General features: G+C 40.1%; 2 protein-coding genes across 2 annotated transcripts in view; one reads left to right on the forward strand and one right to left on the reverse strand.

The window, feature by feature from the left end:
* The window catches only part of ak5 (adenylate kinase 5), a 117,110-nt gene extending 106,605 nt beyond the window's left edge, over positions 1-10,505 (reverse strand). The window contains exons 1-4 of the mRNA XM_030751787.1: positions 10,186-10,505; positions 8,750-8,936; positions 6,618-6,785; positions 3,703-3,875 (exon numbers count right to left, since the gene is read on the reverse strand). Of these exons, the coding sequence (XP_030607647.1) occupies positions 3,703-3,875; positions 6,618-6,785; positions 8,750-8,936; positions 10,186-10,245 (588 nt within the window). The 5' untranslated portion in view covers positions 10,246-10,505. The remainder of the gene's footprint in view (positions 1-3,702; positions 3,876-6,617; positions 6,786-8,749; positions 8,937-10,185) is intronic.
* Positions 10,506-12,944: 2,439 nt separating this feature from the next.
* Positions 12,945-15,872, forward strand: part of pigk (phosphatidylinositol glycan anchor biosynthesis, class K) — a 35,616-nt gene continuing 32,688 nt past the window's right edge. Inside the window, exons 1-3 of the mRNA XM_030751890.1 lie at positions 12,945-13,065; positions 13,254-13,307; positions 13,585-13,676. Of these exons, the coding sequence (XP_030607750.1) occupies positions 13,000-13,065; positions 13,254-13,307; positions 13,585-13,676 (212 nt within the window). The 5' untranslated portion in view covers positions 12,945-12,999. The remainder of the gene's footprint in view (positions 13,066-13,253; positions 13,308-13,584; positions 13,677-15,872) is intronic.

The raw sequence follows: 15,872 nt of genomic DNA on the forward strand, positions 1-15,872 counted from the left end.
TGCAGATTCTGTACATTCATATACAGACAGAGATTAGGTTAGACCTGAAGTGTAACCACTGACTGTATAAAAGTAGTAGCTGCAGCCACCGTGACATCACCCACTGGTTGTGAACAGTTTGAAGCCTGGGAATTGTCACTTCGGCCATCACCATCTTGTTTATCTGGAGCCAGACGTGACCATGTTTGGACAAGAAGGTGGCGATGGAGACACTCGAAAATTTAGCAGAGGAACACGTCTCACTTTGATGGCTAATGTCTACTTAATTATAAAATTACTGCTAAAAGCAGCAGCTTTAGTCTGATCAAAAGGAGTCAATTTGATGTATTTTAAAGCACTTCTAAAGTGGTTTCACTTTTCTGACCCAGTAGTGATATCCATGTTTTAGCACAGAGTATAGAAGACAGTACAGGATTATATGGGCGTTAGTTTGTGCATCCTTGTTTTGTTTGTTCTCTGGCATCAGTCATATTATTCATGAATACTGACTGGATTATTTTTTAAGTATGTTTAATTTCAGGACATTATTGGAATCGAGTATCTGGGGAGTCTAAACTTGCTTTAGTTATGCCACTCTTCATATTAGAGCCATGACTGTAGGCATTCTGTCATATATATTTTTTTCAATTCGCCACAGAATGACCTGATATTTCAGTTTCAGACAAAGAGGTGGCACGGCTCATCTGCTTACTGCCAGGGAATTAAACCAGAAGGACAAACAATAAGAAAAAACTATGTCATAAAAAGAAGTTTGCGGTTTCACGTCGGCACATTTTCTGGCATCACTGGATAGATTTATTCTTTATATGCGTAATGAAATGTTCTAAACTCAGGTCGTTTTGAAATTTTTCCCAGGAGGTTAAATAATAGCTCTGGGCTTTCTTCAGGAAATGTAATTTGATGTGATCCCATGTAAAATTTCTCCCTGCTGTCTCTGCTGACTGACAGTGATGAACAGCGTAAAGCTTAATGGCTAATTGAATCTTGTTTCTTTTCTTTTATCTTTTTTGGCCTTCATTTAGTGACATTTCACAGAGTAGAAAAGAACAAGTCTTTTTATACAAATATGTAATGACCCATGCTCTCCTATCATGGGCTCTTAGTATTGAATATATTTGTTGAATGATGAAGCAGCACATTTACACGATACTGACAAAAGTATTCACTCGTCTGCCTTCACACACATATGAAGTTGAGTGGCATCCCATCATTAATCCATAGGGTTAAATATGATGTCAGCCCTCTCTTTGCAGGAATAGGTTAGGTGAAGGTTTAGGAGTGTCTATAGGAATTTTTGATCATTCTTCCAGAACCGCATTTGTGAGGTCAAACACTGATGTTGGACGAGAAGGCCTGGCTCACAGTTACCGCTCTAATTAATCCCAAATGTGTTCTGTTGGATTGAGGTCAGTCAAGTTCTTCCACACCAAATTTGCTCATCCATGTCTTTGTGGATCTGCTTTGTGCACTGGTGCGCAGTCATGTTGGAACAGGAAGGGGCCATCCGCAAACTGTTCCCACAAAGTTGAGAGCAAGAAATTGTCCAAAGTGTCTTGGCATTTTGAAGCTTTAAGAGTTTCTTTCACTTGAACTAAGGGGTTGAATCCATCTCCTGAAAAACAACCTCACACCATAATCCCCCGTCCACCAAACTTTATACTTGCCACAAAGCAGTCAGACCGTTCTCCTGGCAACCGCCAAACCCAGACTCATCCATCAGATTCCCAGACAGAGAAATCTGATTCATCACCCCAGAGAACACAGTGACAGTGTGTTTTACACCACTGCATTCGACACTTTGCACTGTGCTTGGGGATGTAAGGCGTGGATGCATTTCCTCAGCCAAGGAAACACATTCCATGAAGCTCTGTTCTTGAGCTAATCTGAAGGCCACAGGAAGTTTGGAGGTCTGTAGCAATTGACTCTGCAGAAAGTTGGTGACCTTTGCGCGATATGCGCTGCAGCATCCACTGACCTCACCCCACTTTGTGGCTGAGTTGCTGTCATTTCCAGTCACGTCCACTTTGTTATAATCCCACTAACAGTTCACTGTGGAATATTTAATAGTGAGGAAACTTCACGACACATGGCATCCTATCACGGTACCACACTGGGATACACTGAGCTCCTTAGAGCGACCCAAGTAATTGGAACACCTCAATTCAGTGATTTGGATGAATACTTGTATATATAATGTATATTCTTTCTATACTCAGCTGTTTTGGAGTCAGAAGCCAGATTATTTTTCTTCTTTTGAAATCAGTGAGAGAGCCATTTTGTATGGTAATAAAGAAAAAAAATCTGATCAATGCCCTGTTTCTGCCAACTGTTTTACCACACGACACGTCAGCCAGTGTCAGCTGGGTTCCAGCCCGTGTGAGACCCTAAGGGTGTTCTCACTTCTATAGTTTGTTTACTCTGGTTTGAATCAGTTGATGTGTTTTGGCTACGGGAAAGCGTTTAGCTTAATCTTGCAGCGTGCACCTGGTAGTCAGATCAGATGGAGGTCAGATCACATTCTCACCATAAACAAACCACTTCCTCCAAAGGGGTCTCGCTGTGGTTAAACACGAGTGTAATTACTATATTCACATCTGCACAAATGAACTGCACCAAGCGGGGGAAATGAACCAGAGTTTCATTTAAACAGACTGAACACATCAGGTGTGAAAACACCCTAAGCTGCATGAGTGGTTAAGAAAATGGATGGATGACTGTGTAATATGGTAACAGTTACACTTATGCAAAGTGTAACTGTTAGATTTTTTTTGTTGTGTCAACCTCTAAAATTGAGGTGCCTAGAAATCTATATATTTATACGGAGTTATAAGATAAATGTGGGCATCAGTAGGAAAGATTTCACACCTGAGCTATCTACAGTTGACGTAATTCAGTCTAAAAAGGTATAGTTTGTGAGCGAAAACAGATGGTGTCAGCGCCTGTTTATTTATAGTTTTGGAATGGTTTGCTCTTTTCACTCTCATCAGATACACTTACAAACCTTAACAATCACAACTCCTTAAAACATAACCTATTTATCTGAACTGTCCCCAGAAAAAAAGCGTTCTCATATTCCATCTGCAACTGCATCAGCCAAAATGAACAACCTTGCGCTCTATGATTAAGAGATACTTGAGAGAATTTTGAAATACAAAATCACTAGACCACAGTGAGATTTGAAAAATGCTAGAGCATAAAAAAACAAACAAACAGCCTTATAACTATGAGTCTGTGACATTACTGAACCAGTTCCTAAAATGTTCAGCAGCAGCATTACCAAATCTGATGTAACAGAAATTAACCATAGTAAATGTCACACTCTGCAGTGGGTGCCTTTTAATAACAGATACAGATCGTGGTCGTACAAGGACTTATGGGATGGAAAAGGTTAATGTTAAACATATGTTGTACTATATAATAATTAAAAGAGTGGACTACCACCAATCAAAGGATGGTCTATACAGATTTTCCTCCCAGGAAGAGTAATTATCCTGCAAAAATGGATGCTCATAAGAACAGCAGGTCTGCCTCTCTCCAACACATTTATGATATAGATGCTGCTAATTAGTCCCTTGTTGCATGCATGCTGTGATAATGACCTGAGAGTTATTGGATGGACTTGGCACTCATCCCTCCTCTCATATTCCTTCTGTGTCACCCCCCACCCCCCACCCCACCCCCCCTTCTCTATGTCTCTGCTACCTGTGGTGCCAGCTCTCCATTGGTGATGATTTTAGCGATCAGGCTCCACTTTCTGTTGCTTGTGGCATTATGGATCATCTTCTTTCTCAGCAGCTCGCCCACAGACATGTACTGGAAGCCGTAGCGCTCAGCTATCTTCAGGCTCTGTGTTCCTTTGCCACTGCCAGGGCCACCTAGGCACAAAGGGAGAGCTGTTGATGTTTTGGAAGAGATTTTGTCGTGTGCGTGCGCGCGTGAGTGTGTGTGTGTCTCTGTGTGTGTGTGTGTGTGTGTGTGCATGAGTGTGTGTGTGTGTGTGTGAGAGAGAGAGACAGAGAGTGTGAAACATTATGCGTGTGGGTGTGCTAGCGTAGGCGCGCGTGTGTGTGTGTGAGTGAGTGAGAGATACCCAGGCTGTGTATGTGCATGACTCCGCTTGTGTTTGCACATAAGTGAGAGGGTGTTTGGGACTGAACTATGTGTCTCTCCATTACTGTGTGTTAAAGTTTATGTGTGTGCAGAGGAACAAGTGAGTGTGTGTGTGTGTCTGAAGCAGGTATGTGTGAACCTCCTACATTTGCTAACAAATAATCATTTTTTCTGTTTTAACAGGAGAGGGATGTGCAGAGGAATGATATGATGTCTTAGAGCAGCACAAATTTTCACATAAAATAATCATAGTTAAGTAAAACGTGCATCTGGGTTCATCTTAAAGCTAATAACCATAATTAGAATAGTCTTGGGTGGTGTAGGGATTGCACCACAGTGGATTCCAGCAATCAAGGCCTCAGCATGCTTTAAACAAATGCTTTCTGAGCTTCAGGTAAATAAAATAGAAGCTGTGCCTAATGTGCATGTGTATGTGTACAACAAGTCTCAAGTCTTCTTGCATAAACCATGATGTTAATTTTCTACAATACTGTCATAGTTACAGTAAAATGGACAATAAAGCAGGATATGCTTAGGAGCCTAGCTAACTTTTGATTGACAGCTCTACTGTATGAGCATGCAGTGTCTTTGTGCTCTCAGTCAGACGCAGGGGATAAAGTGGGATTGCTGTCCCACTACCATCCTTGATGTGAGCTAACACTGACCATGAAAACCTCCCCTGCACCAGTCCAACATTCTTCACCACAGTATTGCAAAACAAACCTGCACTAAACTGCCCAGTTTTTCAAGTCGTTTCAATATATGAAAAAACTACTGCAACACATCAGGTATAGATACAATATCTGATAAAAAAAAAAAAAAAAAACTCAAATGATTTAGATAATTACCTAAGCTTTAAATTTCCATTTTCTCAAATGTCCTTACCAGTGACAGCAATCTCATCTTCCTCTCCTGTCCCACCTTTCTTACATCCTTCTCCATCCCTGAGAGCGAACTCATCCTACAGTACATCTATGTTTTTTAGCCCTGGGAAATGTAGCCTCTGTACCTTTAGCTTGCAGACAAATTGTGTGCCAAACTGCACACAAACGGGTTGTCTTGGGAGATATTTGTTGAGCTGTTCAAAACATTTGAAATTACCTGCCAGTTATATAAGTGTTGGAATCCCAGATAGAAGGAAAACTGCACAGCAAAAAGTAATGGAAGCTATTAACTCCATGAGCTCAGCGGTAATAAAGGAAATGTTTAGACTAACGAGGGGCAACAAAAAGTGCATCGCACAAGAAAAGCAGACCATTAGTCACTGCAGCTATTTATATCCCCAATAAATTAACAGAGTAATAGCTGGACACACACTCAAGTATTTATGGATTGAATTCTGTCTCGCCTTTTTTTTTTAAATCTCCCTTTTGCCACATCAGCTTGACTCGCATTGATTACTCCCATGTGTTTATACATTTAACAAAAACTGCCATTTACCATGAAGTAAGACTGCTGCACTAAAGAGAAGCAGAGGGAGGATCACAGTTTAGCAAATGTATGCTTTATCTTACATTTGAGTAACTTGCTATCTTTGACCCAGTCCTGTCTCTTAGTCCTCTAGATGACACACATCAATCTGTCTCTCTCTACGTTAACCTGGCAGACAAAACATTTGCCATGATCCTCTACAGAGATGACAGCTGATGCCATCCTGTTTTACACCCTTTTAAAATAGGCCACAATGTGCTTACAGAGAAGAGATGGGAACCAGCTTTGTGCTGCAAGGACAAAAAAAATATCATCCATTCTGAAAAGTATGAAAATCCCAGCAAAAGCAAGGCACACTACAGCGGAAGATCAATAAAGGTTCTTTACAGAGACTGGAATGCTTTTTGCGTTTAATTAAAGAGCTCTAATAAACTATTTAAAAAAAGAGTTAAGAAGCAGTATTTTTTTTGTTGTCTAACCTAAACAGTGTCATTACTCTTCCTGTGCAGTTGCCACACTTAATTTATAGGATTAATGAGTATATTTGACACGTTAATGGAGGCACGTCAAGGAAATCAGATTAGGAGAGCGTGAGTGTCTAACACAGTGAGTGACATGCAACAAGATCTACCCTGCTGATACTAACGGAGAGAGGCGGAGCCAATTTTAAATACCAGGAAAAACACACTGTTGGTATACACAAACATGGTCCCTGACTCTTAGTTTCCCGTCCAGGCTATTAATTTCTAGATCAGCAGGGCAAATATAAACATCCACTTTGTGATTTTATTGATCGTTTAATATAAATGGATAAAGCCACAACCAGAGAGATGCTGATTGCAGTGTTTTGCTCTGTTAACACACACAGAAAGGATCTTAGCTGCTGTTTATTATCTAGTAGAAACCGTGAGTCACCAAAGAATCCGGATGAGTGCAAATCAAATCAAAAACATCAGATGAGGAAAATTTGAATAACTTGAGCTCTACGTTGGCTCAAAGTGTCCTCATTCTTGTGTGAGTGAATGCTATTTATGTTTACAATGACTGCGTTTTTGTGTGTGGTACTGGTCCTTTACCGATGACGAGGATGACTTTAGGTCGCGGTCTGGACGGGTCAAACACCTCGTACTCCTCTATGAGCTCCGCCGTCTCTGACAGGTCAGAGTCGCTCTCGATGGAGAACTGGCTGATGGGAGGGAGGCGGTCGTACCGTCTGTAGGGAAAATTAGGACTGTCGGGCAACACTGTCACACAAAGACAAACACACACACACACACACACACACACACAAAGTTAAAAATACACAAAAACAGGTTGGCTTTTTTTTTTTTTTTTTTTGAATATTGATAAACTTTCTTCTAAAACCTGAACATAAATAAATCATTCATGCCTGCTGATTTACTCAGCCAAAAAAAAAAAAAATGCTATAATTCTGCGCTGTCCTTTTATAGATGCAGCTGTCACATTATGTCAGACTGCAGATCTCATTTCAGAAAAAAAAAAAAAAGTCATGTCTGTTTTAACAAACAGTAAATTAGAGGTGAAGTGGTTAGAGTGATGAATTCAAGCAGAGCTGCTTCATTCAGTTTAGTAATTATCCTGCTGTCTCTGGTGATGAAAGCATTGATTATACAGCTTCGACAACAATAACACAGTTACTGAAGATAGAAATCATCAGGGCTAGCTCCTCCAACGGAAACAAGAGCTGCTGTAGTTTACATGTATCATCTATTTACACAGGACAGTATTGATCATATAGTTAGTAGCAGCGACAGCGCATGTACTTGTTTGCATCAGAAGAGACCAGAAGATGTTTTGTGTAAACAGTTGAGCTTTTTTGAGACTGAAACAATTTAACATAATATGATAGTTGCAAATTACAACTACCTCCATGCCCACCTGCCTCAACATAAAAGTCTTACTTCCAACATGTAAATCAGACAGTCAGCACATGATAGGATTAAATGAGAGCAGGGTTCCCTTACAGTATTTGTTTATATATTTTGGAATGAGTCATATTTGAGCTTCACATATCAGCCAAAAGCAACCGAAATTAATATCTCTGATTAGCCTGCAGTTCCCAGCAGATAAACACTGCAGCTGGCAAAGTTTCCAGGCTCTTTTACTACGTTTTTACAAGAGGAGGAAGACAAGTCTGAAGTTCTAAAAAGGAAGACTAAATGCTTTTCAAAATAATCTCATAAAAACTATAAAAACGCCATTGCACGGCATGGGTGAAATTCGAACGTGCCCACATGACTCAATTCTATTTTATTCTCATGTGTAGCTACTGTGTATATTACTGCTGTGCTTCACACGTATCATCAACCAAAGAGGTGAATGTCTGAACTTAAAAAAACAAACAAACAAACAAAACAATAAAACAGCAGAAATGGGAAGCATCGCGAGTTTACAACAGCTATAACTGAAATACACTTTGCTTTGCAAATTCTAACAAAGTTTTGCATCCGCAGGACTTCCTGCCGGGAACCAGAGCTGGAACCAATAACTGATGAATGGAAAGCCTTTTGGTATTCCCAGTCAGACTAATATTTAACTGTGTATATTCAACAGGACAGTGAAGGTAGCACAGGCATGTTCACAGCATCGATTTGCATGCTGTCATTGAACAGGAAAAAGCAGGGTTTCCTTCCAACATTTGTAGCCAGCGTTGTGGATGTGGTTTGAACGGATGAGATCTTATTTACGTGTCTGTGTGTCCAAAATCTATGGGAAGTACAGCTATACTGTGCACTAAAGCTCCAGAACAAAAGTATCCTCTCGCATTATGCTCCAAAAGTTTTCTCCTTCTCTGACCTTCCAAGAGAATCGCAAAGGTTTTAATAATGTATGTACACTGAAGCTCCCGTCATTACCCCTTCCTCATCAAGCAGGGAGCTGGTTTGGTCCTGATTGTATGAACTAAAGATGTGTGCTGCTGTTGGCTTTCTTAGAAAGAGGGTAAGAGCCAAAAATTGTAAATGCTGGCAGCTGGCATTTACATTTTGCCAGTGCAGTTACCAAAATAGCATAAACATTTCCAGAGCCTGTTATTACTCTGTGTCTTTGATTTTCTGTACAGGGATTACAAACCTGGAGGTCAAATTTTAATCCAACAGAAGCAAGAAAACTTCATATTTAAGTAAATTAAACTGCTGAATAAACCAACTAATTATTTAAGCTCTGATCTGTCTCACTGCCTCCTCACCATTTCTGAAGAGGGACCTGCGTGACTGGCCTCCGTTGAGAGGAGGGAGTGACTTCTTCTCCTGGCCCACAAAAGTATCCCAGCGCACCTTTTCTGGTCCTCCGAGCTCCTTGGCTTTCTTCAGACAGCCTTCCAAGTATTCAATGGGGTCATCGGGCCGGTAGTACATCAGCCCTGTGAGCAGGCTCTGGGGGAAACAGTGGAGGAGCATGTTATTATGTACACAGTTTCATATGATATTGAGAGAAGGGGTGCTCACTGTGGTAGCACTGCAGCTTTGTTACGATGTGCTGTTGAGGAACTGTGTGTCAGTGCTTGACCAGCTCGCCTTAATGAGGTAAAAGTCTGAAGTGCAGAGCATGGCTGCCCTGGCCCGGCTCCACCAGGGAACTTAACATCTCATTTTGTCAGAAGCCCATGAAATTGGCCTCAGCCTGGCAAATATACACAGACCCTTGCTGACCTTGGTGCTATTGTTGAGCAGTAATGACTGTGATGAATGTGAGAACAAACTCGACGGCCAAAACACAAACGTATGTTTGTGTGACATTTATCCTCTCTATCCTGTTTTCAAAACAATACCTTCCTCTGGAACTTCATCTCCACCCTCACTAACGACTCCCGCCAGCAGCACACTGCAAAGTTTTCTGAAAACAATTTGACGTGCTCGTTTTGTTAGATTGATAATGAATACAGTGTTGCACGAGCAGCTCTTGTAAGCAGTGAAACACAACTGCAGTCATGATGATGATGATGATGTGCCACTTCGCTGCTCAATGTAATTTGAACTGACTGTAAATAAACAGGCACTGATTGCTTGCATATATTAGCTTGACTACACTGGGGGAATGAGAGTAATTAACAGGATGAGCCAATTTACCATCCCCTCAGGAAAATGAGTATATTTCATTATCATATTCCTGTAAGCTCTGAAGTGTCTGTGCTTAGGAATTAGTCAACTTATTTGGACTTTGTAGCATTTCTTTTACTCTGACTATCTGTAACTTTCACAGTTACATAATATACCAGCAGACTTCAATAACATTTAATTGTGGAACCACTCCTATATTTGTAGACTTTTACTTTCTCCATAATCATTTTTTTTTTTTTTTTTGTTATGACTGAATGCCTGAGAACATAGGCGATGGAGAGGAAGTCGTTTTAGTTCCCGTTGCATTTATAACATATTTCTATAAAAACACAATTTTATAAAGGAGTTTGTAAAATTATGAATCACCTTGTGTTTTTAAGCCACTATCTAATCCTGAAATATGCTTTCAGCCCACGTGATCCTCACCTCGTCTACCGTCATATAACATAAAGACGGAAGGATCTTTACCGTGCATATTGTAATGCACCGAACACAAAGCGTAGTGGAAAAATCAAACTCAGCGCGTTATCTAGTTCATCTCTTGGAAGCGTGCACCAGCGCTCACCTCAAACAGCTGAGGTATCTCCCGCCGTGCGAGATACTCCTTGGCATCGTTGGTATTCATCTCTGGTTGAAAATCCTCTGAAACCACAACTTCTCCGAAGCGTTTCCTTTTCTTTCCCTTTCTTCGGACGTCTCAGTGCAGTGATCTTTGGTTAATAACCGAGCTATGGACAGGCGCCCCCTCAGCGCATTTTTGCCTCCTGTGTGGACTTTACAACTGAATTCCTGCAGGCAATGTCACCGCGCCACCCTCCTTGCTCGCTGATGCAGATGCGTAGCTTGTCCGTCTTCCCTCCTACAGCGGTCTGCTTCCAGCACGCACCGACTGTTTGTGTGTGTGTCTGTCACAGAGGTTGCGCGCTGTGTGCCAAAAAACGCACGCACCGCCTCTGCCTTACATTTTCAATCGTTCGCCCTCAGCCTTGAAACTTGGTGTTGATTCATGATTAATTTGATCGTGGGTTATAAAATGACGCAAATAAAATTGCTATTAATAATAATAAAACAAATACTAATATTTGTACCTGTAATTTAAGCATTTTAGCTTTATTTTAAACTTTTGGAGAAAAAAATGGCTTGTCAGATCTGACTCCATAATAACAAGCATTTTTAATGTTTTTTTTTTTAAAGTGGGCATATAAATAATTACATTTTTGAATTCAGCAGTTATAATGGAGCATTTTCAACTCCTGCAGGTGCTCAGAGACATATTTGCGGATCCAGAAAACTATTTATTTAGCCATTCATTCTTCCATCCATTAATTTTCTTAAATTTTCTCCCGCTTATCCAGTTCAGGGTCGTGGGATGGGTGGTGACGGCTGCAGGCTATCCCAGCTGTCACAGGGCAAGAGGCAGGGCACACCCTGCACAGGTCACAACTATTTATTCACAATTTTCTCAATATTTCCTTTACTTTAAGGAAATAAAATATTCAGAATATCTTAACTCTCAGTGCCCACTGACATGTGTCATTCTTTAAATCCTATCTATTTTTATTGCATATTTTTAAAACTGAAGCTCACCCACATCAATAGATAACTTTAAATCTCCACATTTGCACGTACAAAGAAGCTCATTAGACGTATGAAGACAACGTTCATGTCAAATTATTTAATTGCCTACATAACAGACTGGAATAACCAACAAGTAAATCAGGTGTAGCTAAATACAGCTGGCTTAAGTTGTGTAACAATGTATATTTTTGTTTTGGGGTTGGGTGAAAAAGTTCAACAAAAGGTGATTCCGTTGGACAGTCAAGCTTGTTTAGGCAAGCCAGGAAGGAAGGCCACTTTGATTTCCGGGTTTGTTCCATTGGATTTTATTCTTAAAGCCTCTAATCCTCTTGACCACTGGAAAACGGACTTGGTTGTTATATCACATAACATGGGATTAATTCAGTCACATCAGTGTGTTAGAAAATAATTGTCATTCCTATTCATTACCATTTCATACCAGAAGTCACTGCAAGTAAAATGCAAATTTATGGATTGAAATTGAATAATGACTAGATGAATGCTGCTGAGATCCACTTTGTTAGAGCAGTTAGCAAAGGACATTACCACGATGAGCTCCTAGCAGGGACACTGATGCATGAGGTCAAAAAGCAGCAGAATTAGGAGATGTACTGAGGATTAAAAGTGGTTGGCAGTTCTGTAAAGGCTCCTTGCAGTGTGTCAAAACTGATTTTGATGCTGTTTTTCCAGCAAGCCTTCTGTGTACTGTGGTGTGAAGTTGCATTAGAATTGCATGAAGGATATGTAGCTTTACTTCACAATGGGCTCTTGGACTCTCTGGCTTCTTCAGCATTAACACAACAAGAATTTTAATGTCTACTGTCTGTAATATCCTTGTCACTTCTCATTACTGAGTCCCTGACCAATTAGCTAGCGAGGGGCATCTGAATATGAAGCTGTCAGCATCATTTGATGTCTAGTTTTCTTTCCTTCCTCTCATCAGGGCACCGGTCATATCTGGCTAAATGATGATTCACTGAATGCAGCATGAAGTCAGCTGTGCACTGCAGGCTCTTAAACTTAAAAATGAACTGCCACATAACAAATGTGCTTCTTTTTTTTTTCTTTTAGTCTTGACTGAAAAATTGATGTCATTGAAAACAAACAAGCAGGCAAAGAAACAAAAAAATGAGCATAAGGGTCTGGATGGCAACCTTGAGGAGAAACTAATACAACTGCTACAGCTGATCATCTAACACAGTGACAATAAACTCCAATAAAGCCCAATGAAACCAGCTGAGTGTTTTACATTAACAAAGGAATTTTATTGGATCTATTTACATTAATGAATAGTTTCGTCAAGCTCTCATATGATGGTGAGAAATTCCCTGATTTGAAGGAGGAACCCATGCATGTAAGTGTAACTGTTCAGCTAGGCTTGAGTTAGGCTATTTGTTTGGATGTAATACATAATTGAGATGCTTAGGGTTTTATTTATTTTACTGTTTTCTTTTATATAAAGGTATTCATTGCATTTATGTTTTGTATACACTTTATGCTGTATGTTTTACTGCTCTGTTACACAAGGCTTGAGCAAGCAACACACATATTAGTAGAATTGTGCACTTAAGTAGATTAAAAACAGATTTCCTGAAATCTATACAATATATCAAAAGATATACATAAAAAGAAGGAAAGACAGAGAGAAAGAAAGAAGAAGAAGAAAAGTCCTAAAATATATTTTCCAATCTCATCTTCTGTCCCACAGCTTTTACTTTGAAATGCCTCCTACCGGAAACACTTGCTGAGTTGATCCACCGGTTTTCACTTCCTAGATGTGCACTGCTACCAGTGGTGCACAATGAAAATACTCACTTTATTAGGATTATTTTCAGCATGCTTTTCAGCACACAGCATAAACATCGAGGTGAGTGTATTTTTTTGGGCGCAGCTCCAATTATCCCCTCGGCTTGTTCTTTTTTTTAAGGTTGAAGTTAGCCTGTAACATCGCTGTCATGTTAGCTGCTGTAATGCTAGCAGTTTTGGTGCTGAATATGATTGCCCAAATCCGGCTAAACACAAACATTTATTCACCTTCTTTTGTTTGTTTCTCAGAATAGCGCAGGGCAGTTCTTCAGCAGTGGACATACAAATAACTGGGCCGTTTTGGTGAGTATATATATATATTTTTTAATGTTTCAGGCTGAGTAAATTCTAATAGATGATGGTGAGAGCAATAGAAAACACATATATGTGACCCGATCTGGCAAAAGTCGCAGAGGCTAATTCTTATGCCAGGGTTCACTGGATGTTCTTAGCAACAAGGGAGAGACCGCTTACATGTTTTCGTACGTGCTACCAGTGATGTCATCATTATAATGACTTTGCAGTGATGTCATTAGTACTTTTACTAATGTGTTTATTCTTCCTTTGCCTTTATAAACAGGTGTGCACATCCAGATTCTGGTTCAACTACCGACATGTGGCAAACACACTGTCTGTGTACAGAAGTGTCAAGAGGCTGGGCATCCCTGACAGGTAGTAATAATAATGATAATTTTATTTCAGTAGCACTGTTTGAAACACACAAAGTGCTTCACAGTGTGAATAAAACCACACGTTAAAGATAAGTATACAGTTCCAGGGCTGGCTGTGGCTCAGGAGGTAGAGCAGGTCATCTGCTAATCGGAAGTAGGCTGGTTCGATTCCTGGCTGATCTAGTCTGCATGCCAGAGTATCCTTGGGCAAGTTACTGAACCCCAAGTTGCTTTCCGATGCAAGCGTCGGAGTGTGTTAGATAGAAAGTATGAATGGGTGTGAATGGCATGTTGTATAAAGTGCTTTGAGTGCTCAGCTAGAGTAGAAAAGCACTATATAAGGACTAGTCCATCATACAGACACGGTCATATATACAACCTTACATTCATTCCAACATATACACTTCCATACACACGTTAAAATGTGAACTGTGGCCAAAAATAAAGTGAGAAAAAGGAAGGAAAAAATAACCTATAAAAAACGAGTTGAGCAGTTGTTTACAACCGCCAAACAAACCAGACTGTTCCAAAGTTAGGGGCTACAACCTCAAAAGTGCATCACTGAAATAAGAGCATGGAACAATTAAGAGACAGTGATCAGACAATCGGAAAGGCTGTTTGCTGGAATAAGATCTCAGTAGCTCTGTTATATGTGCAGGAACCTGGCCATGAAGGGCTTCATATATTATTAATAAAATTTTGAAATTATTTCTTAAATTCACTGGACTCCCATGAAGGGAAGAAGGAATATGGGTGATGTGAGTGCTGGCTGGTTTTTGTAAGCAGCCTAGCTGCTGCGTTCTGGAGCAATTGAAGACGGACTAAGGAGGACTGAGAGATGCATGTGAAAAGTGAGTTACAATAATCAAGGTGGGAGAAAATGAAAGTGTGTTCTGAAAGTTCCAAATGATTGAATGACGGTAAAGGTTTGACTTTGGCAATATTTCTTAGATGAAAGAAATAAGACTGGATGGGCTATGAGGTGTGAGATTCAAATTTCAAATGCTGGTCAAAAATAATACCAAGGTTTGTAGCAGATTAGCAGATTTGAAATTGCTGACAAGGGGCTGATATAAAGACTGACTTCCATAAAGAAGTTGTTAGGGATGAAAATGACTTCACTTCCCAGGATTGAGATGGAGGAAATTAGAAGACATCCAATCAGTAATGGCAGAGAAGCATTCATCATGGTAGGAGAGGCTGTGTGGCTTAACAGAAGAGTATAGCTGTGTATCAGCATAGCGATGGTAGGCGATGCCTTTGAAGCTGTTGAGTAGATGACCCAGGGGTAATACAATTAAAGAAAACAGAATTGGTCCAGGGATTGAACCCTGAGCGATTCCACACAAGAGGGACGCAGTAGTTATTAATATGAATTCTGAAGTGTCTGTCAAGTATAGTCAGTTAGTCAGTATATCAGATTTAGTGTACATTTTAGATATTAAATGATAATGTTAAGGTACATATGAGGATGAATATATATTATTTATGTGTTGGTGTTAATCAGCAAACATTTAGTCATACTGGCCACCATAGTGCTAAAATAATTGATTGATTGGCACACATTACGCAAACTGAAAAAATGATTTTCACTTAGATATATATATAAAAAAAAAATTAGGGCAGTGTGGTGGTTAGCACTGCTGCCTCACAGCTAGAAGGTCTGGGTTTGAATCCACCTTGTTCTGGGCCTTTCTGTATGGATTTCGCATGTTCTCCCGTATTTCTGTGGGTTTTCTACAGGTACTCCGGTTTCCACCCACAGTTAGTGGGGTTAGGTTAATTGGTGATTCTAAATTGCAGATAGGTGTGAATGTGAGTGTGAATGGTTGTCTGTCTCTCTGTGTTAGCCCTGCGACCTGTCCAGGGTGTACATGTAATGCATGATACAGAGAAAACAATTGACTAATTAATTTTAGAGGCTCAACAACAACAAAGCTTCAGTAAATCAGTCCTGGCTCTGCAGAGTTGCACAGTACTTGTGGTGGTAGAGATGTTGGTCATTAATTGTATGATTGGTGGGAGCTCTTGCTGTCCAGATGTCAAAAGTGTCAAAATTCTCAGCAGCTGCTCCTACTATAAAAACAGTAAATAAATTGATACAATGTAACTTTTCAGGTTAAGTGCATTTGACTTCATAACACTGAATGTGTTTGTTTGCAGCATTTTTCCTTTTACTTAATTTTTCAATGTCGTC

Source organism: Archocentrus centrarchus, chromosome 17 (genome assembly GCF_007364275.1).
Source record: "Archocentrus centrarchus isolate MPI-CPG fArcCen1 chromosome 17, fArcCen1, whole genome shotgun sequence".
NCBI classification, from domain to species: Eukaryota; Metazoa; Chordata; class Actinopteri; order Cichliformes; family Cichlidae; genus Archocentrus; species Archocentrus centrarchus.